Source organism: Natator depressus, chromosome 8 (assembly GCF_965152275.1).
Source record: "Natator depressus isolate rNatDep1 chromosome 8, rNatDep2.hap1, whole genome shotgun sequence".
NCBI classification, from domain to species: Eukaryota; Metazoa; Chordata; order Testudines; family Cheloniidae; genus Natator; species Natator depressus.
Window position 1 is genome coordinate 97,690,848 of NC_134241.1, and position 23,164 is coordinate 97,714,011.

At 40.2% G+C, this 23,164-nt stretch overlaps 1 protein-coding gene across 3 annotated transcripts in view; it reads left to right on the plus strand.

Moving 5' to 3' along the window:
- Positions 1-23,164, plus strand: part of BEND5 (BEN domain containing 5) — a 1,373,097-nt gene that overhangs the window by 30,321 nt on the left and 1,319,612 nt on the right. For all 3 annotated transcript variants that reach the window (XR_012640609.1, XM_074961769.1, XM_074961767.1), the window contains exon 2: positions 1,313-1,435. Coding sequence is in view for 2 of the 3 variants with exons in the window: in XM_074961769.1 (XP_074817870.1) it covers positions 1,313-1,435 (123 nt within the window). In the remaining variant the exon portion in view is untranslated. The remainder of the gene's footprint in view (positions 1-1,312; positions 1,436-23,164) is intronic.

Genomic DNA, 23,164 nt, shown 5'->3' on the forward strand with positions numbered 1-23,164 from the left:
TGAGAGTAAAAATTAGCCCACTATATCACACATATTGTAATGAACCTGCACGCATTTTACTGGACATTGTGTTACCAGTGAAACCTCCAGCCAGTGAAGGTCTCCATAATCACAACATTGGAAAGGGCAGTGTTGTTAGAGGGGACTATAAGGAAATTGGACACTGCATTATAGCATGGATATTTACGAATGTTCTGCAAACAGCTGTGGAGGGTAGGGTCAGCATAGGGATAGGCCTGAACCAGACACAGGTTCTGGACAAAAGATTTAACTCAGGCCAAGACATCTGCAAGCCACTGTATGGTTGCTTCTAAGAGAAGGGTGGCCTGGGGTGAGTATCTATGGCACTAAGCCAAAGGAGCCCCACCTTCATACCCTTGTACTGGACTGCCCTTAGAGGCTGCTGTTGGTTGTGTTTACCTCGTTTTGTGTTGTAACTGAAAGAAATTGTTTCTTGGGGATTTGCACTGTATGTAATAACTCTAATAAATAAATCCTCTGGCTTATTTAAAGTGTGAGAGAGTTTTTGTGAACCTACCAAAAGCCAGAACCTCAAGAGCCTAGTGCTTAAAATGTCTACAGTGCTTGCACCCAAGTGTGCAGTATACCCGATATACTACCAAACATTAGAGGGGACTGGTGTACCAGAGCACTCACAGTAACACTCTGCAATGGCATTGGTTAGATCAGTGGTTCCCAAACTTGTTCCGCTGCTTGTGCAGGAAAAGCCCCTGCCGGGCTGGTTTGTTTACCTGCCGCGTCCGCAGGTTCGACCGATCGCAGCTCCCAGTGGCTGCGGTTTGCTGCTCCAGGCCAATGGGAGCTGCTGGAAGCGGCGCGGGCTGAGGGATGTACTGGCTGCCACTTCCAACAGCTCCCAGTGGCCTGGAGCAGCGAACCGTGGCCACTGGGAGCTGTGATTGGCCGAACCTGCGGATGCGGCAGGTAAACAAACCAGCCCGGCAGGGGCTTTTCCTGCACAAGCGGTGGAACAAGTTTGGAAACCACTGGGTTAGAGTATACAGTATTGTTTGAAATTCTGGTTTCTTAAGGAGAGTTGATTTCTTTGGGCCATTTTATAAAAGGAGGAATTTACATGTACTCTTTGGTGGGGCCTGTTAATATTTGAAACTTTAATAAATGACATAATCAGGATAACAAGTATTTTGGTGGAATATGTTTTAAAAAGAGAGTGCATGTATATGGGTGCACATGCACAGTTAATGAAAATACAAAATCCCTCAGTCTTTTTTTAATAGTTTTGTTTTCTGTTTAATACTCCTATATTTATTTTCTTTTTTTATTGTAACAGGTAGTGACCTAGGAAGTGATGATATCATAGCAGGGAATGTAAGCAAATATGCCGTTCTCCCAGCTGGTTACTATGGACAGCCTAAAAAAGGACATCTTATATTTGATGCCTGTTTTGAAAGTGGTAAGCTCCCTCAGTGTTACTGTATATGTTACTGAACTAACAGTGTACAGATATTTATAATATTACTCTGGATCTGTAGAAAAAATAAATTGTATCTTAAATTTGTGAAAGAGATTTGTTTCAAATACAACTTCATTTACTAATGTGAATAGTCCCATTGACTTCAGTGGGATTGTTCAATGAAGTTAATGGGAGTATTCATCTAAATAAGAGACCTCATTCAAAGTCCACAGAATTCAATGAAAATTTTCTCATTGTCTTCAGTGACATTTGCATCAGGCCCCAGGTGAGCATAATTTTGCTGAAATCTTTGTTGCAGCATGGAAGTACATAGACTCGTAGGACTGGAATGGACCTCGAGAGGTCATCTAGTCTAGTCCCCTGCACTCATGTCAGGGCTAAGTATTATCTGAACCATCCCTCACAGGTGTTTGTCTAATCTGCTCTTAAAAATCTCCGGTGCTGAAGACTCCACAACCTTCCTATATATTTGACTTTTATTCTTTCAAATGGTTTGGAATTAAACACTTTTAGATTAAAATCACACTGCTTTTTTAAGTAAAGATGTCTTGTCAATTTCACTTCCAGGTTCACATGCACAAGCACATATTGCACATATTGCAAAGTTTGGGTTGCATAATTTTACAGGGGAATATTTATTTATCTGATCTTAGGTTTTATAACTTAAAAGTTTTGACCCCATTTCACCTGACTAAATTTCTTTAAATTTAAGTCTTATATAGGGCTCTAATGGCCTTATCCTGAACTATTCAAATTAATGGAAGCTGTGCCGTTAACGTCAATGGATGCAGGGAATGTACTGCAAATTGAAAGGCAAATTATTTTTACAAATGTTATATTTAGGGTGTTAGTTTAAAGATGAATTTTAACTCGATTCATGTGTATATATATATTACATAATATATTTTAAAATTTTGTGTTACATGTATGCATAAGACTCCAAATTTTAGCTTAAATCTGTTATTACTAGCTTACAGACACACACAGCACTGTTAAACACCATATGTACAAAAGGCATTTGGCAGGCTAAGCTATGGTTTCCAGCATGGTTTATGTGAGAGGTGCTGGTAATGCCAAAACTACTAGTATCTCCTAAAATAAGCTTTTTATGAAGAATTAGGTCCCTCTGGGTGGAATACTGGCTGCCAGTTTTTAGATAAATATTAAATTGAATTATTTAAATCCATTGATTAAAATTATATAAAAAGCGTAAGTGTTGCAGTGAATAATATAGAATATATTTCTTTTTTTTAAAACTATGCCTATGAAGGCTCAGAAAGTGCTTAAATACTATATTTAATAAATTTAGAGTATGTGTCTTTAGAATATATAAACTGTTGTTTGATCATTGTTATAAGTTTATGATTCTAGAATCAGAAAATGGCAGTATAATTTATTAAACTAATTGGTATAAGCTGAGAAATTCATTATATTGTGTTAAATTACTGTGGAAAGAAAAGGATCAAGAGTACCCTGTTCTATGAAGTTAAAATGTTGATAATTAGATGTGTTTAATTCCACTCTTTAGAAATTGGAATTAGTTATTCTTAAACTTTAAAAAAATTTAATTCCTTGCAAGAGGTGGCAGCTTTCATACTTAATGTATGGATTTTGACAATTTTATAAAAGGCAGATGATAGATGAATTATAGGATACTTCAGATGATTATTGATAGTGGTAAAATTTTCTGCTCCCTTCTAGCAATGCAACACCATTAGTTAACCATTAAAATGCAACGTCTGGTGCAATAGCATGTAAGAACCTTGGGTGCCACTTTAGTAGAGGTAATAGCTCAACGCAATTCATCCTCTTGGGATTTCCTATCCGCTGTGTAGTAAATACTATAAAATTCTTATTGATTTGAAAATGGTCCTGTGGTATTAATTGTGGACCCAGCAGGTATGTAACAGGAGGTACACTAAGGAAAGATATAGAGACAGATAGAATTAAGGGGTTCCCACTGAGACTGAAGCCTGTTTTACCCATTATGTTGTTGATATTATTAAATAAAGGCATTTTATTGAAACCTGAAATTCCCAGCTCCCTTAAAAATACTATAGGTCTGTTGGTTACAAGATATGAAGGATCTAGTAAATATTTTATTAGATAATAAACGCAACGTAATATTGCAAAAAGCAGTTCATATTATACTACAGAATTAGGGAGAAGAGATCAGAAGTTTTTCCAGAACAGGAAAAGGACATCAAACCTGTAGACAGAGAAAGTTAAGCACATGTAGCTGAAATATTACTTATTTTGCTTTCATTTTTAGAATGTTTTTCATTTTTTGTACTAAATAATGGTGACAAATATGTGTTGGCATTATAATTAGTAGAGGTATAGTGACATTTTTAATACAATTCAAGAAAAAAAAACTCCAGCCTCCAGGAGCTTAAAGTTTCTTCTATTTGATAGATTCTCTTGCTGTGAGTTGTATTTACTTAATCAGTGAATACCAGAACTATGTTAGATACTTTTATGGCATCAGTCACCACAGTGTCTGAGTATCTCACAATCTTTAATGAAGTTAGTAACAGCAATAAGCATCTGTCCATCTCGAAAAGCTATGGTGTAAGCAGCAAAGCAGTTCAGTTACCATAGTATTGTCCGTGGCTAAAAAGTCCAATTCTCAAGCAGCAGTCCTTGCAACAAATAGCGCAGACATAGGGCACAGGTCCAGAGGATGAAGCCAGTGCATTGCTAGCGCTTGAGGCCTGCTGTGGTTTCCTCTTACTCTTTTCTCTCTCTCAACCACCTCTTTTCAGACTCTTGGACTCTCTGGCCACCATAGCACACCAGTGTAGCCTATTGCTAGCAGTGTCTCCCAGACTGCAGAGTTGATGTTATAAGTTTGGACGTCCCTCTTTCAAATATTCTTAAACCTGAGCCTAAGTCAGCCTACTGGCCTTGAAGCATCTGCAAGTTCTTTATACAAGAGATCCTTTGGAATGCATCGTTCATCCATCCAGTGCAGATAGCCAAGCCAACAGAGATGTCTGTTTTGAGAATAGTGATTAGACTTGGTATTTTTGCTTTCTCAAATACTTGAAGAGTAAGGAATTTTGGCTTTCCCATTTGATATTTAGAAATCAGCAAAGATAGTGGGTGTGGATGGTGTCTAGCCTCCTCTCATGCCTGCTGTAGGAGGTCTAGGGGTCTAGGTGTTGCCAACATACAGTAATGTGCTCAGAATGCAAGTCTGGTAGACCCATATCTTGATGTTCAGTGATAGCTTCCTGTTATCTCATACATGTTTGGACAGTTGGCCAAATGCGGTCGCTGCCTTTGTGATGTGATAATTAAGCTTGTCATCTACAGCTAAGTTATCTGACATAATTGATCCCAGATAGTGGAACTTGTGCACTACTTCTAGCAAGATATTAGCTGTTGAAACTTCTGGTGCAGACAAACACACCAGGTGCTGTAATCATTGTCTTCTTTAGACTAATGATTAATCCAGATTTATCACAAGCCAGCACAAACCTATTGCAAAGTTGCTGGACTTCTTTTTCACTGTGTGCAACAAGTACTGTGTTGTCAGTGAAAAGAAGTTCTCATCAGCAGATTTTGATGCTGCTTTTTGCTCTTAGATATGCAGTGTTGAAACATTTTTCATTGATCTTGCATGGAGGCATATACCTTTGGTGTTAGATGAGAAAGCAAGATGAAGTAGCAGAGAAAAGAATATACCAAAGAGGATTGGTGTCAAAACACATTCCTGATTGACACCACTGTCAGACTGATCATCATCCCACTGGACTGTTGCCTTCATACTGTCACAGAAGGATCAAATCAGACTGAGGAAGAGTGGAGGACAACCAATTCTCTAGCACCTGGAAAATGCCCTTTCTGCAGACCAAGTCAAAAGCCTTTGTGACATCTATGATGGCCACGTAGAGAGGTTTTCCTTGTTCTTGACCCTTTTCTTGAAGTTCCCGTAGTGTGAAGACTACCTTGATAGCTGATGTACTGACAGGGAAGCTGAACTGATTTGCTGGATATATACATTCAGCAAGAACTTGTAGGCTTTTAAGAATGACTCATGTGAATGTCTTGCCAGTAACACTAAGGAGAGAAATTCCTCTATAGCTGTTGCAATCACTCTAGTCTCCTTTTGTTTTTGTACAGTGTTATGATGTTGGCATCATAATGTATTTACCCAACCCAGTTTCCAACCTCCTCATCAAGGGTCACATCTCCCTCCCCCCATTTCACCAGTGAGAGATGTCAGACTTCGAAGGAGGAGCTTAAAAGAGGAAAACTCCGCTCAATTGGTGGCAGATCAGGGAGGAGAGCAGATCCCCAGTCTGCAGCTCCCAGAACAAGAGCTGACCTAAGGCCAGGGCCAGAACCTTTCAGTCAACCACTGACTGGTAGCCCCTACCCTGGAGAAAGGAGGGCCTGACACTTTCCCTCTTGAGATAGGATTGTCCTTGTTAACTAGTGACCCTGGCTGGTGTCAAGATCCCAACAAGGGCAGTGAGGACCAAGGGTCAGAGCAAGGACAAACCTGAGGCTGGAGTAGCTGAGGAGTTTGTAATCGGGTTCCAGACCAGGTCGATATCAATGGTCAGAGTCTGAGTGAGGTTTTAGGGTCCGAGTCAGGAGGCGAAGTCCAAATCAAGCCAAGGTCAAAGCCAGGAATTCAGGAGCAACGAGCATGAAAGGTCATGGCAGCTACAGGAGATCTGCACTGTTGCCTGGACACTACCTGGAATGCCCCTGAGGCTTATACAGGGCAGGGAGCCAATCTGGAGCCATGATGCTGCTGTCTGTCAAACCCTTGAGGTGCAACTTTGCGTGGTCTGTGTCCACAGTGGGTCATGGGAAGTGGAGTGCAAACTAGTTACAGCTGCCACTGGGTGGCAAACTGGAGGTGTGAGCTTCCTGGTAGCTCCACAGGCTTGGGTTCTAGAGCCTGGTAGCTCCACAGGCTTGGGTTCTGGGGCCTTACAGCTGGGGCCACAGTTGATTCAAAGCCTCTTTGAAGGATGTGAGCTTTAGCATACCCAGGGGGCAATCTGTTTGTTTTGTTGTGTTTTCTGACACCCCTGGAAGGGTCAGACTATCCAGGGTTCATCTGGAGGGCTCAGCCTGTTATAACTGGACTGGTGAGACTGCAGATGAGATAACTAGGTGAGAGATTGTTCCTGGCCAAGAGCTAGAAGGTGCCATGGTGTAGGAACTCCAGTGACACCTCATAACACACCTCTGTAGTAGGGAATTGCTATCATCTCATTTTTAAAAAATAGGGAACTGAGGACAGAGAGACTAAATTACTTGTCCAAGATGACAAAGGTGTCAGTGATAAAGCAGAAACTGAAGCTGGGTCTCCGACAGCCCAGGCTAGCATGCTAACCGCTGTGCCATCCTTTCTCTAGTAGTAGTAATATCTCTCAAACCACTAGACATTTTTTTTAAGTGTGCCCACGGTATTACCATAGCGATAGCCCAGTGAGAATACAGATTTTTCTGGTGCGATTTTACTATTGTTTGTTAAGTAACTGTAGCCAGACAGCCAGCCCCCCCCCCCCCCCCCCAGACCAGCATTGCTGGAAACACACGGGAGCCAAAAACCACAGGGCAGTTAACATGAATTCCAGCACAGCCTTTGAAGCTGAGAGAAGCACAGGTGTGCTGCTACAATGTGCCTCTGGGAACATATACAACGATTGGGCTCACAGCAGGCAGAGGCGCTGTGACAGACATGGCTCTTAGCCCCTACTAAAACAGCATGATGCACACACACCAACATCCTAGGTGGGAAAATATTTACCCTAATAAAAGGAATGTCCAGTAGTTGACACTTATTGTTTCTCTCCCTTGCAAGTGTAAACTACTCTTGCGAGAGCTGGCGTCACCCAGATAGACCAGCCCCAATTTGGCACAAGAAAGGAGAAAGAGAATAAAGGAGTACAGAGGTATAAGTAGGGGACCTACAGCACCATGATTTTTGAGTGCTTTTCACTATCTATCTGCTGGTCAGATAAGTGACAGCCTCCCAAGGCTTCTGCAGCTAAGAGGGTCCCTAAGCCTTGTCCCTTATTCGTCTTTCCGCGGAATTGAGTGACCGATCCTGGCTTGGCACCGCTGGAATCGAGAGATGCAAGGAGGGTAAGAAGCACCCACACCTGATCTCCTATCTTTAGTGTACACATATTTTGAAATAGAGCTCTATACTTTGTTTTCTTTCTTTGGGATTGTAGCTTCAGTTTTGTAACTTGTTTGCGTGTGTAACATCTCTACATTTAAATAAGTAGGCACTAGCAATTTTGTAACCACATGATTAGAATCTAGTTTAATAAATTTTGGTAACCATTTGTGCATAAGCCTGACTTGTTTCTCTGGTTTACTGTGAAGCAGCCAACACAATTAAAGAACCTCAGCTGTTTTGGCTATAAAGCCTGGCCATTAGGTGAGAGTACTAAGAGCCTAGCGTTGAGTTGTGCCGCCTCCACGGGGCAAACTCTTGGGGCACCTGTCAGTCAATCCTGACTGCCCGCTGCGAAGGAGCTCTGAGCTCTAGCAGTTAAAGTCACGGGTGGTTAGGACCTTGGGGCATCCGTCAGCCTAGCCCGGGCTGCCCGCCGCGAAGGGACAGTGCGTCCTAGCGGTTAAAGTCACGGATGGTATAAACGGGCATAGCTGGCACCTCACCAAACATCCCTGGCCATCGGCTAACAGTAACATAAGATAATTTTAGGGGGATACCAGTTTCATTGGGAGCCAGTGCAGTAATTTCAGGTGGAAACAATAGTGTGGTTATCTGTGCATATGATCAGCTAAAATAAAATAACTTTCACTTTTGAAATCCTACAGGTTAGATGAAAAAGACTATTTAGATTAATTGTAGTTTCTCTTTTCTGCCCTCCATTAATAGATCAAAATATCAATCCACAGCTGGTCCAGTGGATTATCAGCAGTATGATGTTCTACCATGTTCATCCTTCACCTATCTGGGCCAGTAAAGGTTGGGAGCCTATCAGAGGCACATGACTCCTGGGGAAAGGATGGGTTTGCTCTCACTGTATCAACAATATCTTTCTGATTGTATCAAGACAGGACTTTGATGTATAAATGTTCTTCAAGGTAACTTGGAGTGTGTACCTGACCTCTTCAACGCGACCCAGGAATACATATTTCAGGCATTTTATGGTTGGAGTTTAAATTATTTCAAAGATCAGCATGGATCCGGAGGCCACACTGGAAGGGTGTGTGGCTTCTGATTCACTGGTTCGAGTTCTGTGCCAAGACACTGCTCCATAGTGTTTGGCTTGCTCTCTCCATTATTCATCATAGTAGACAGCCAAGCTAATTAATGTCTGCAGGCTCCTTTTTTTTTCTTGCTGGCCTTGCCTTCCTGCCTTTGGGGCTCAGTTTCCTATTCTTGATCTTAGAGACAGCAGTTGCAAGTTCCTTAATTTTTTCTCTCAGAAGTGGCTGAAAGCAGAATGTCCAGTCAATACCGAAAACCTGACTTCCCATTCATTTCCACAATTTTGGGACTGATCTGCTTATTCAGACTACTCTGAAGAGGATTCAGTGTCAAGAATCAAGTAGATTTCACTTCAGTCTTCCTCTCTGTCATCACAAGAGAAGGCCTCTATGCAAGATCCAAGAGAAGGGTACCAGTCCCACTTGGACACCTTTTTGCCTCCTGCTTCGACCCAGACATCTGGCAGAATGAGAAATATAGGTGCAATCCTTCATCAGCATGGATATGATTAACAGACCAATTTTAGCAGCCACTCCCTTGCATAGATCAGGATGCAAGATAAGCTAAAGGAGAAGCAGGAAGCCCAGAGGAAGAATGCAAAAAATAAAAAAAACGTGTTCATTGCTGTGGTCTCCCACCCTGAAGCTCTCTTGGCCTATGACTAATGGATGTGAGATGAGATTTCCAGAGAGAGAGGTGCATAAACCTTCTTTCAGACTGAACCAAATCCCTTAGTACAGAAGGAGAAACAAGTTACCTCCTCAACCAGGAAAATCTACGTGGACAGAGTATTCCCATAACGATTATTTTCCCACCTCAGGTCCAATGCTGACATGCTCCTTCTAGGATTTGAAAACTTGCATTTATCAACTCTGCACACAAAAGATAGTATACAGAAAGGAGAGAACCCCATAGCCTATGAGGTGTAATCCGAACAGGAAATGCTGCTAGCCCTTTCAGATGTAATTTCTCTCGTTACCTCTTTCTAGGAAAATCAGTATACTATGTTTATGGTGCTCTCCAATGCCTTCAGATTATATAAGCAGTGATTCCTAAGACATCCAGTGTTCTATACAGAGCAATCCTCTTTTAGTTGCCTGAGAATCTCTCTATTATCAAGGCTTCATAACGAAATACACTTTCTCACTTTAGTCATCTCCAGATTGGAGTCAGACATTAAGTACATTTAACAGTTCAAACTCTTGTTTTTACTCCACTGAAGGTTTAATACCACAGTCCCACCACCAGTTGGTGTCAGTAGCTGGTCAGCTAATTCCTTGCTAAAGTGAATAATGCCAATTGAGATTCCTGCACAGAAGCACCTTCTGGCCTCAGTAAAATAACAGATTAGAGAGGGGAAAAATCCGTTACAATGGATTATATGTACCATCTTCTGTTAGTGTGGTATTGTTAACTACATTATAATGTCTGGTTTCTCCTCTTATATGTCTCCCACACATACAAAAATTATAGGGGAAACTTTGGAAAACATTTCAGTTATTTAGATAATTAAATGTGGATTTAGGTGCCTAATTTTAGGCACCTGAATTTGAAAATGTAGGCCTAAATACTTTGCAAAGAAACTGTGGATATTTGGGACCAAATTTTCTATCACCCCCTTAACTAGGCTTCTGTTGTTGCAGTGCCCGTTACATGAACGTACAGGTAAAATTTAGATGCAAATCATTTTGGCGATAAAACTGGAGGACAGTTTAAAAATCTGGCCCTTTATAATAAACACTTGAAAATGAATTTTGTGCATGGTTAGTATCATATCCATTTTAATCAATGTGCTTTGGCAGGACAACCTGTTTGGACTTTGGTGATATGTTTTTAGAAGTGTTTGCACCTCTTCTAGTCAGTCTGAATCTTTGTAGGAAATCTTTGGTAGAAATAAATTGGAAAGGAATTTCTTTATTTCACTATCTTCACAGCATCAAATACATTCTGTGTAGTAGCTTAATTATGGAAAAACAAATATTTTGGACTTTCTGAATTCAGTACCTTGTGGTTTCCTTGCAACGTAGTAAATCTATCCCTGTGTTAAGGACAGTGTGTGAGATCTTAGCAGCTCAGCTTGATTTGGATGAGAATGATTAGGGGCATGGAAAAACTCTCATATAAAAAAGATTGAAAAGATCTGCACTGTTCATTTTAGTGAAGAGTTTAGTAAGGGGGCATGATAAAAGTACACAAAAAGATTAATAGTATATTAAAGGAAGGGTGGGAACTTCTCTTCACACTTTCTCATAATACATTTCAAAGGGACAGTCAATAAAATTGAAATAATAAAGGGGAATACTTTTATACGCAATGCATAATTAGAGTATGGAACCCATTGCTACAAGATATCACTGAGGCAAAGAGGTTAGCAGAATTTAAAATGTTCAGACTTTTATATGGCTAACAAGAATATCCAGAGGTCTAATAGTAAATATTAAAAAAAAAAAAAAAAAAAAAAAGGTCTAGCAGAGATATAAACCATCATTGTTCAGGGCATAAGCCAACCTCCAACTTGTCGTGGTTCAGAGGAATTTTCCCTTGGGGGCAGGTCATTCTGCCTACTACAGGTTTTCTTGCACTTTCATCTGAAGAAGCTACACTGGCCACTGTCAGAGACTAGATAAATCACTGATCTGATTCAATATGGTAATTCTTATCATCCTAATGAGTAACAGAGCTACCCTAGTGGTTTTTCTGTAGATATAGGGCTTGTCTACACTTACCAGAGGATTGATGCTGCGGTGATCAATGCATTGGCCCGCCAATCGCTCTCTCATCGACTCCTGTACTCCACCTGATCGAGAAGAGTAAAGGGAGTAGTGTGGACCCCGCAGTAAGTAGATCTAAGCTACGTCGATCTGAGTTATGCTATTCACGTAACTCAAATTGCGTAGCTTAGATCGACTTTTCCCTTTAGTGTAGGCAAGGCCATAGCAAATTAGAGAATGTTCTTGTATAGTTGTCTTCCTGTTTGTTAATAAAGTTTGTCCTTGTCCACATTAAAAAATTGTCATTGGTTGTCCATTTAATTACACAGGTGCAAATTCCTAATGCAGATGGGCTGCACTGATGCAAAGTTGTGCTTATAAGAACAGCCATACTGGGTCAGACCAATGGTCCATCTAGCCTAGTAGCCTGTCTTCTGATAGTGACCAGTGCCAGGTGCTTCAGAGGGAATGAGCAGAACAGGCAGTCATCAAGTGATCATCCCCTGTTGACTGCTTATTTTACTGAAGAGTCCATGGGAGGGATCTACTCAAAGATTTTTGAAAATTGAAGCACACTATATCCACTGGATCACCCCGTCCACATACCTGTTGACCTCCTCAAAGAATTCCAATAGATTGGTGAGGCATGATTTTCCTTTACAAAAGCAGTGTTGACTCTTCCTCAACAAATCATGTTCTTCTATGTGTCTAATAATTCTGTTCTTTACTATAGTTTCAACCAATTTTCCTGATACTGAAGTTAGGCTTACTGGCCTGCAATTGCCAGGATTGCAGCTGGAGACTTTTTAAAAAATTGGTGTCACATTAACTATCCTCCAGTCATATGGTACACAAACTGATTTAAATGATAGGTTATATTTCAGTTCTGCCATTTTGTATTTGAGTTCCTTCAGAACTCTGAGGTGAATATGATCTGGTCCTGGTGACTTATTACTGTTGAATTCATCAATTTGTTCCAAAACCACCTCTATTGACATGTTGTTCTGGGACACTTCCTCAGATTTGTCATCTAAAAAGAATGACTCAGGTGCGGGAACCTTCCTCACATCCTCTGCAGTGAAGACTGATGCAAAGAATTAATTTAGCTCCTTCAGAATGGTCTTATCTTCTTTGAGTGCTACTTTATCACCTCGATTGTACAGTGGTCCCACTGATTGGCAGGAGTCCTGCTTCTGATGTACCTGAAATAGTTTTTTTTTTTTTGCTGTTAATTTTTGAGTCTTTGGCTAGTTGCTCTTCAAATTCTTTTTTGATCTGACTAATTATACTTTTACACGTGACTTGCCAGAGTTTATGCTCCTTTCTATTTTCTTCAGTAGGATTTAACTTCCAGTTTTTAAAGGATGACTTTTTGCCGCTAGCCACTTCTTCCACTTTGTTATTTAGCCATGGTGCCACTTTTTTGGTCCTCGTATGATGTTTTTTAATTTGGGGTATTTACATTTAATTTCGCAAAAAGAAAAGGAGTACTAGTGGCACCTTAGAGACTAACCAATTTATTTGAGCTGCATCCGATGAAGTGAGCTGTAGCTCACGAAAGCTTATGCTCAAATAAATTGGTTAGTCTCTAAGGTGCCACTAGTATTCCTTTTCTTTTTTCAAATACAGACTAACATGGCTGCTACTCTGAAACCTACATTTAATTTGAGCCTCTATTATGGTGGTCTTAAATTTCCATGCAGTTTGCAGGCATTTCACTTTTGTGACTGTATCTTTTAATTTACGTTTAACTAGCTTCCTCATTTTTGTGTCGTTCCCCTTTCTGAAGTTAAATGCTACTGTGGTGAGATTCTTTGGTTTTTTCTCCTCTCACAAGGATGTTAAATTTAATTATATTATGGTGGCTATTAGCAAGCAGTTCAGCTATATTCACCTCTTGGAGCAGATCCCATGCTCCATTTAGGACTAAATTAAGAATTGCTTCTCCCCTTGTGGGTTCCAGGACTAGCTGCTCATGAAGCAGTCATTTATGGTGTCTAGAAACTTTATCTCTGCATCCCATCCTGGGGGTGCACGTATCCAGTCAATACAGAGTTAGTTGAAATCCCCCATTATTATTAGTGTAACTTTTGAAAAACAGGCCTGTAGTTTAGGTAATCAAATATGGATGTCAGAAGCCTAACCCTACGCATCTACTTTTAGAAATTTTGGCCTCCATGTCTAGACTTTCTATTATTTTGACATAGCTGTATCTAATATACCTGCCGCAGTCCCCGCTAAATCATAATTGATTTCCACGAACAACAGTGTTAAAATTGGCTGTGAAGTATTTTCTTCCTTTTATGTTCATTTTTGACAATTGAAAGAATGAAGTTGTCCCACGGAGGGATATGTATCTCTGATGCAAAAACATTCACAATGTTAAATACATGGACTTTTCACAAACTTTTTAAAAATGTGTATTTGTGCGTGTTAGTCTCCTGTTATGCTGTTTAAGTGTTAAAAATGTATTATGTTTCTTGAAATTAAAAATAAAGCTGCTCTCTGCTTTTACTCTTATTTAAACCAGAATGTGGAACTCTGCCAAGAGTCATTAAATCTTCCATCCTCTTTTATAGCAAAAATGTTATGACTGGGTAGGTTGTTTGTTGTGGTCTGTGTTCAAGAGGTCATAATTAACCAAAGTTTTGTAAAATTTCAGATTCAACCTTTAATTACTGTAAATATGATTTTTATTGCATTGATTGGTGTACCACGACCTTATTGTATAAATTACTGACAAATACTGGGTGAGTCTTTTCTTGTTCTACAGGACAAGTGTATATATTCAGATATATTTTGCATTAACAAGTTGATAAAAAGTGCAGTGAAGATGAAGTGAAAATGATATCAATCAGCTGGAGCAAGTTATAATCTATTTTGTATCAAGTGATCCACTTCATTATATTTACTTAATTCTGTTAAACTTTTAAATAATACCCGTCTATAGTTCAAAAATAAGTTAACATATAAAACACTTTTTGGGGAGAAAGTCAGACCTGTTGTAAATGGTTGCAACTGCATTGGCATGAGTGATCCACTTACACCCATCTTAATTTGGCCTTTGAGCTTTACCATAGTAGGTACTGAGAATTACTACACAAACAAGTGTTGGAAGCAGGTATTTCTTTTTTCCTGCATGGAGATGAAATAGTTCTTGAAGGCTGAATAGTAATGAGGGAAGTATTGATCATATACAATAGAATAAAAAGATCTCTAAAAATATATGTTAAAAATAAATAAGCTTTCCTTGAATCTAAAAGGAAAATATATTTACTAGATTTGCTGGAATCCAGCCAAAACCTATCAAAATCTTAAACCTTCAACTGAATAACTGTTAAAAAGAAGATTTTTATTATCTTCTTGAGCATCAATCTTATCATCTAAGTTGTGCGTAGTATAATAGAAAGCTCCTTTGGAAATATTTTTCTGCCTCTGATTATTGACCATTTCCCCAATATTTTGCCTTTTTAAAAATTATTCTAATTTCCTGTTTACCATGTTGAGCAAGATTATGGTCAAGCAGTTGTTTCTAGGCTGCACCTTACCTCTGTTTTTTACACAGAAATCCCCATTGTTATCAGGGGAGATTTCTGCTTAAAATTGATGACATTATCTGTAGAACACTGCGGAGATACAAAAATTTGTATCCGCATCGGCTCCGCGATCCGCAAAAATTGTCCATGGATATCTGCATCCGCAGCTTTGGATATTTGCAAATATCCGTGGATTTGCAGGGCTCTACTAACAGCTCCACAGGTCACTGCGCAGCAGCGATGCAGGACTGTGCCAAGCCTACGACCCCCAACCATCCCCCACTTCTTATCAGAGACCTCCTGTCCCACCGCCTGCTCTGCCCCTGTCCCTGCTGTACCTCCTTCCCCGCTCCGGGCAGGGAGGCTACAATCCTGGGCCCTCATATGCAGCGCTGCCCGCCCAGTGGGGGGCTCAGACACCCCTACACAGCTGCGGCGGCTCTAAGGCGCGCAGACCCAGCCGGGACAGACCGTGCAGACAACTACTCTCTTCGCAGCGTCCGCCGTTGCCACCCGCTACTTTAAAGTACAATCACGCCTCTTTCAAAATGGCACTTGGCTCGTTCCCTTCTGGGAATTGTGGTTTACCTCCTCTGTCCGAGCAAGCTGCGGACTACAACTCCCAGAATGCCCAGTGGGCTGTTGCCCGATATTGCAGCCCCCGGCTGTGTGATTCAGAGAGCCTAGCTGGAGCCGAGGGCTGGGTGACAGCCGCTCTGTTTAGGTGAGTGTGTGCTGCAGCGCCCTGCATGAATATAAAATTTGTATGCGCATCTGAGCTGTAATCCGCAAAAATGGTCCGTGGATATCCGTGGATTTGCAGGGCTCTAATTATCTGACCCTCTGTTATTTCAAAGTTAGATGTCAACCTATAAGTCTCTTTGGGATAGTGAACTTGTAAAGCACATGTTATTGTGGGTCTCATTTATTGTCAAAATATTTTCTGAAATTAAGGTCTTCTACTTATACAAACATTTAAATCTAAAAACTAAAATCAGGCACATCATACAGAAGGCTATAATGCTAGCATAATGCTCAAAGAAATACTGAATCCACAGCAGACAAAAATTGGGATTCCGTTTATAACTAAAAAGAAAAGGAGTACTTGTGGCACCTTAGACACTAACAAATTTATTTGTGCATAAGCTTTCATGAGCTAAAGCTCACTTCACTTTCAAAGTGAATTTGTTAGTCTCTAAGGTGCCACAAGTACTCCTTTTCTTTTTGCGAACACAGACTAACACTGCTGCTACTCTGAAACCTTTATAACTAGCGTCCTGTTGCAATGTGATCCCATGCCTGTAAAGCACTAAGATTTCAGGTTCTGCTCCCATTTAAGTGAATGGCAAAACTCCCATTGATTTCAATAATAGTAGAATCATGTCCTAAGATAGAGATAAAACAAAACAGCAAAGATCACAAAGGCACATTCATAGTGATAAAAAAGTGAAAAACCACCATCTGTCTGATACCTATTAAAGTTGTTCTCCATCAGCTGTATTTTAAACACCATTATTACTATTCCAAGCTGCCTTTTGGAGCAGAAACCAATTCCCAGCCCAGATTTCCTCTCTTTTAGTAAGTAGCATCTATATGTATCATTGGCTAGCTGACAATAATCACTTTAAGAGATGATGGTTTTGGGCCTTCATTTTTATGAAAATATTCATATAAACTGCATAAAATGTAGTAAAAGTTCCTTTGTATATTTCTGAAAATGATGTCTGGCTGCAGTTTACTTTTGTACCATCAAGGTGTACTGGTTTATTAAAGGTTTCAGAGTAACAGCCGTGTTAGTCTGTAACTTTGGCCTTGTCTACACTGGCTTGCAGCATGTAGGGTATGTGTAACTACACAGCAGTGAAAAGCAAGCTGTGTCCACAATGTGGTTTGTCACTACACACGGCAGTGAAAGTTTATGGTGGGAGGGTTTGCAGAGGGGGAACTGGGAAAGGCTCCAGCAGCTCCCTGGGGCAGGGAAAGACTTCGCAGTGGGGAGGCAGCAGGATATTTCACTGCTAATAATAGTGTAAATGTGGGAGGCAGTGCTTGGGTGTCTAAAGAGCCATGTAGGGTATATACCAGAGGTGGGCAAGCTACGGCCTGCGGGCCACATCCGGCCTGTCCTGCCCAGCACCTGAGCTCCTGGCCCGGGATGCTCACCCCCGGCCCCTCCCCTGCTGTTCCCCTCCCCCCGCAGCCTTACCTCTCTGCACCGCCCGCACAATGCCCTGGGTGGCATGGCTGCAGAGCCCGGCCTGACCAGGTGCTCTGGGCTGCATGGTGTGGCTGCCTGTCCTGTTGCAGCTATGCTGCCAGCCACCGATGCTCCAGGCAGCGTGCTAAGGGGGCAGGGGAGTGAGAGCGGGGGGGGGGGGGTGAATAGGGCAGGGGTCCCTGGGGGGCCGTCAGGGAACAGCGGGGGTTGGATGGAGCAGGAGTCTCGAGCGGGCCGTCAGGGGGCGAGAAGCAGGGGGGGTTGGATAGGGGGCGGGGGCCTGGGGCTGGTCCATGCTTGGCTGTTTGGGGAGGCACAGCCTTCCCTAACTGACCCTCCATACAATTTCAGAAACCCGATGCGGCGCTTTGGCCAAAAAGTTTGCCCGCCTCTGGTATATACCCTAAGGTTTTGTCTTTGTCTTATTTCTCCATTGTTATGTATACCCATGCTAAGGGACATGCAGTACTCTACATGCTGCCATAAGTGTAGAGATAGTCTTTGTTTTAGATATTGGGGTTGCTGGTGCTGTACTTCAAATGTAGAGATTAAATGGTTGTTGCTACTAATCGGAATAATTTAAGAAATGTTTCCTTTTTCTGAAAACGTAGGTTGCCAGTGCAGATCAGTGTTACTCTATCAAGAGTAGAAATACATTTGAACCTACTACAGGTTAGAAGTCACAAAAATTAAGAACAGCAAGATTGATTTTTTAAAAGTTTTATATTTTTTAATGACAACTACTGTATGTCCCGAGGCATAGATTAATGGATGTAGTATGCACACAGTGATATCAGCTAACATATATGACATTACTCAGATGTCTCAAACTCCGGAAAATGCATGTGAATGATTTATGGAATTGATATTAATCTCTTTCCAGTAAATGCATTACTAAAGTTACATGGGAAATTGATGTTGCTGCTGTAATGCCAAATTAATTTCTTTCTTGCTAGGTCAGCATTGTAAATGGAACTAATGTTAACCTTTTATATATCTAAACAGGATACAGTGTGGAAGACATTTTTACAAAAACCAGTCTGGGTGCTTAGTGCTTACGTGATACCTGCTAACAGATATGGCCTTACTCAAATATCTCAAGTTCTGGGAAATCCATGTGAATGATTTATGGAGCTGATATTAATGTGAGAACAATTAATGTAGTAGTATTAATACAGAATTATAATGTGGTGGGGTAGTTAGGTGAGAGGAGAGACATGCGTATAGTTGAAGTTGCAGAAACATTACCATTCTGAGGTCTAGATCCTGCATATGGAACTATATGCAACTGTGTCTGTGCATATTCATTTTCGGGATCTAACCTCAAATATTCTTTTTCAGTTGCTTACAATTTCATCAAGCTTTCAAATTTTGGGCTGAAAATTTTCCATGTTTGCTATTTGAGCAAAGATGGTTCAGGCAATTATGAGCATGCATTGAATGATTTTTATTTGTTCCTTGCACTCAGATGAATTTTCCAGTTTCCATTCTCCTGGCTCTGTCAAAATTTTTCCACCTGGAAAAAAAAAAGAGAGGAAAAAATAAGAAAGAATAGCAATATCATTGCCAGTATGAAGGAACACATGTATTACCCTGAACTAATCACTAATATCCTTATCTGAATGTACAATCACTGAAATAAATGCAGCTGTGTTTATTTCACTGCAATCAGACATATTTCAATATAATATCATTGACATAAATGCAGCTGTGTTTATTTCAATCTGTGCATGTTCACATGGACATGAGTGTGACCTAAGTTCATCGTCAATAAAAGTACAGATGCACATATGTATAACTGACACGGCAGAGGCCAATGACAACAAAAAGTGGATAGGAAAAATTCGAGCAGGGTCTGTGGGTATGCTTCCTTTGGAATTAGAAATGGGGCATTGAAAGTCACTACTCAGAAGACTCATAAATGACTGGAGTGTAGTTCTGATGATACAGAATTCTCTACAGAGATATAAATATATAGATATAGAAGAATATAGAATACGGAAGATATAAAGATACAGATTTTTTGGTTTTTGGACAAAAACATCTGGGTTTGTGTGTTTTTGGTTTTTCAGTGAGAAGTCAAAATTTTCTGTGGAAAGCAGATACTATTCATAAAAAACGTTGTTTAGTCAAAAACAAGTTTCCACTGAAAAACAGTTATGATGGAAAATTTTAACCAGCACTAATATTTACCTACAGGGAAATCATGCAGCTTCTAGGAAACACATGTGGGCGAGCCAGCTATGAGTTTTCAAAAAAATCATCTCAATTTTTAGCAAATGTGAATGGAAATTTTGTGAACTTGCAAATAGGCAAATTTTAATTTAATAAATTTTGTGTAATAATACTTTGCCCAGTTTTAGCCATTGCCACATGATATCCTGCTAGAGCATTGTGAATGGAGTTCCAAGGCTAGAATTTCTATCTCCTAACATTCACATTTCAGTTAAGCTCAATTATTATTTATTCCTAATTGCCTTTAAATTCTTAACTACTATTGCTCTATGCATATCAAAACCAGATTAGGATCCTCTGTATCCTGCCCTTTGCTGCAGGATCATCTTGGATCGTACACGACGATACAAACAATAATCACTTTGAAAAATTATTTGTTGAAAAATCATTTAGGAAGAGATGCTCCTGCAAAAGCTACCGAATGTTTTCCATTTCAGAATTAACACAATATATAGTCTCAAATTCTGAGGAAAAAATAATTTAACATCCTTCCTGATAAGCTCAACATTCATTTGAATACAAACTGTTAGCTTTGAAACATAACATTCCTTTGGTTAAACAGATAGCTCTTCATATTTGCATTTATTGATTCCCCTTACTGCCCTAATTGCCTTCTAGGTTCAGACTTTACCATGCTAATTTTGATTTAGTGTTTGTATTTCTAAAAACAAACTGAGAACCATATATTATCAATGTGTGCTTTCTGAACAACTAGAGGGAACTTGAGAATCTACTACAATGACATAATGTGAAGGTAAATTATCATAATATATAAAGGGGGTATTATTATATACTAGCAATCTGTGATAGATTACTAGTTTGAATCAAACCGAGCAGAATTATCTATTTTCTATTATATATGATGCCCCGTAACTTGGCTTCCATTGTGTCAGAAGCATGGTGTATTTTGTTTTGTTGTTTTAAAGTTGTTTCTATTTTAATATTTATTGTTGTTAGGGTGCTGTGTTATAAATAATGCATGGTTTGGTAGCCTTTTGCTAAGGCTGTAATTTTGTCAGATTTCCGATGTGTAAAACACTTCAGCCTTTTCCATTAATACAATATGAAAAAATGCAGAGCCAGAGAATAATATAGCTGGAAATCATTTTTCTTTGTTTCAGCATTTCAATGATTATCTTAAGAAATTTATATTCAGCTTTGTGTGTTGGAATGATTAACTGATAATATGGAGGCCATTACTGTCCCTTCTTTGTTTCCCTTCCTCACAATTATTAATTTAATTATCATGAAGCAGCTCTTATATAGTGTTGTAACTATATCTGTTATTTACAAATATGTACTATAGCAAAATATGTTCCTTCGCCCCCAGGATCATATAATCTTAGGTAGACAAAATAATGTCAGACATTATATGGAAGAGTGATGTTGCATGCTATTGATTTAATATATTTTGGTTCATATTTACATGTTTTCATTTGAAACATAAATAAACTAACAGCAAAAAGAAAATTTAGGGGCTCATTTCTTATTACATATGTGTGAGAAGTCCTAGGCCAGGCATATTCTCTTGCTGAGTAGTGTCAGTTCTTCTGCTTAAGTATCACCACAATTCACCCATTCCTCACTGGCCCCATGGCAAAACCCTCTTCCACACTCTAGTTATGTTGCCTTGGTTATTGTAATGTTCTCCTGTCTGTCTTCACCGTTTCTCACCTCTAGTCCTTCCTTTCTGTCTGAAATGCCTACTGCCAAAGTCATCTCTCTCTTCAGGTCTGACCAAAGTCCTCTTCTATACTTCTTGTATCTCTCCATTGACGTCTTTTCTCTTATTGCATCAGATTAGAGCTCCTCATCCTCATCTATTGGACCCTATATCATCTTGCCTCCACCTGCATCTGTATTTTCTTCTTGTTACTCCCCATCTGTGTGGTTCTCCTGATCCTTTGGGGTTTACTCCTCCCTTCATCTTCTTTCCCTTTTTCCAGACTTCGTGCTTTCTATTTTTCTAACTTGTTGCTCCCAAAACAGGCTTTCTATCTTTGTTAACTAGGAACCCTCCTTAAGCCCACCTCTTCAAGTCCACTTCTTCATTCTTGTCATCTTAATGATCCACACAGCCTCCCTCTGGAACTATTTGTGAGGGATCACAGGTCATGAACTTGGATGCATGGGTCCCCAGGCAGTGCTGAGACCGCAACCACCACCCGGCAGCTCACCAGCTTACCAAGGGCTCTGCCCACAAAGCTCTTGACTGTGGAAACATCTGGCCCCACCGATTGGCTTGTATGCACTACTTAAGCCAGAAGGAGGCAAAGGAAATTGTCTGGGCAACTAGGTGGATCCTTGGCTGGCTGCCACTTTGGACCTTGAGTTGCCTGTTCCTGGTTCCTGTCCTCCTTATTCCAGATCCTCCTCTGCTCCTCTTTCCTACTTTTCTGCCTCGCTCTAGGGCACCTCTGCCCTAACCCTGACTCCAGCTTGACACTTGGTTTAACTCCTCCCTCTGATTCTGGCTTCGACCCTTGGTTTGACTTCTGACTTTGACTCCACCTTGAGTGTATCCCACCAACATAGCACCGGCGTGGACAGCACTTAACTTAACAGCATGTAACTTACGTTACTCAGAGGGGTGTCTTTTTCACATGCCTGAGCGACGTTAGTTACGTCGACTTAAGCGGTAGTGTAGACCAGCCCCCAGAGCATGGGGTTGTCTCCCTGACCATCTTGGCTAATAGCCATTGATTAACCTATTCTCCATGAATTTATCTAATTCTTTCTGAACCCAGTTATACTGTTGGCCTTCATGATGTCCCCTGTCAACAAGTTCCACAGGTTGACTGTGAGTTGTGTAAAGAAGTACTTCCTTATATTAGTTTTAAACCTGCTGCCTATTAATTTCATGGGGTGACCCCTAGTTCTTACGTTATGTGAAGAAGTAAATAACTCTTCCTTATTCACTTTCTCCACACCATTCATGATTTTAGAGACCTCTGTCATAACCCTCTTACTCATCTCTTATCTAAGATGAATAGTCCCTGTCTTTTTAATCTCTCCTCATATGGAAGCTGTTCCATACCCCCTAGTAATTTTTGTTGTCCATCTCTGTATCTTTTCCAGTTCTATCTTTTTTGAGATGGAGCAACCAGAACTGCACACAGTAGTCAATGTGTAGGCATACCATGGATTTATAGAGTGATATGATTTTTTCTCTTATTATTGATCCCTTTCCTAATGTTTCCTAACAGTGTTAGCTTTTTTGACTGATGTTGCACATTGAGCAGATGTTTTCAGAGAAATACTCCAAGATTTCTTTCTGAGTGATAATAGCTAATTTAGACCCCATCATTTTGTATATATTGGTGAGGCATGATTTCCCAATACAAAAGCTGTGTTGACTTTTCCCTCACATATCATGTTTATCTATGTGTCTGATAATTCTGCTTTTCACTGTAGTTTCAACCAATTTTCCTGGTACTGAAGTTAGGCTTAACAGCCTGTAATTGCCAGGATCGCCTCTGGAGCCTTTTAAAAAGGTAATGTGAAGAAAAAAAAAAGTGGGAAAGTTTTCTGTTGTTCACCAAACCAGAGGTCAATAAGACAGACTCCTAGATGAATGTAAACCAATCAGAGCACATATGCAAATCAGAGCATCCAGAATGGCTGAAATGAAGTTCAGTGATAGTCTGTCTGATCTGTTTCTACTGCACCAATCACTGAGATATCTAGGCACCTCTCATGAGGTGAATATAAATTTTCCTAGAGCTCTGACTTTATCTCTTTATAACGTTAGCATTGTTAACAATAATAGAACCTATTTCTCTTAACACCCAG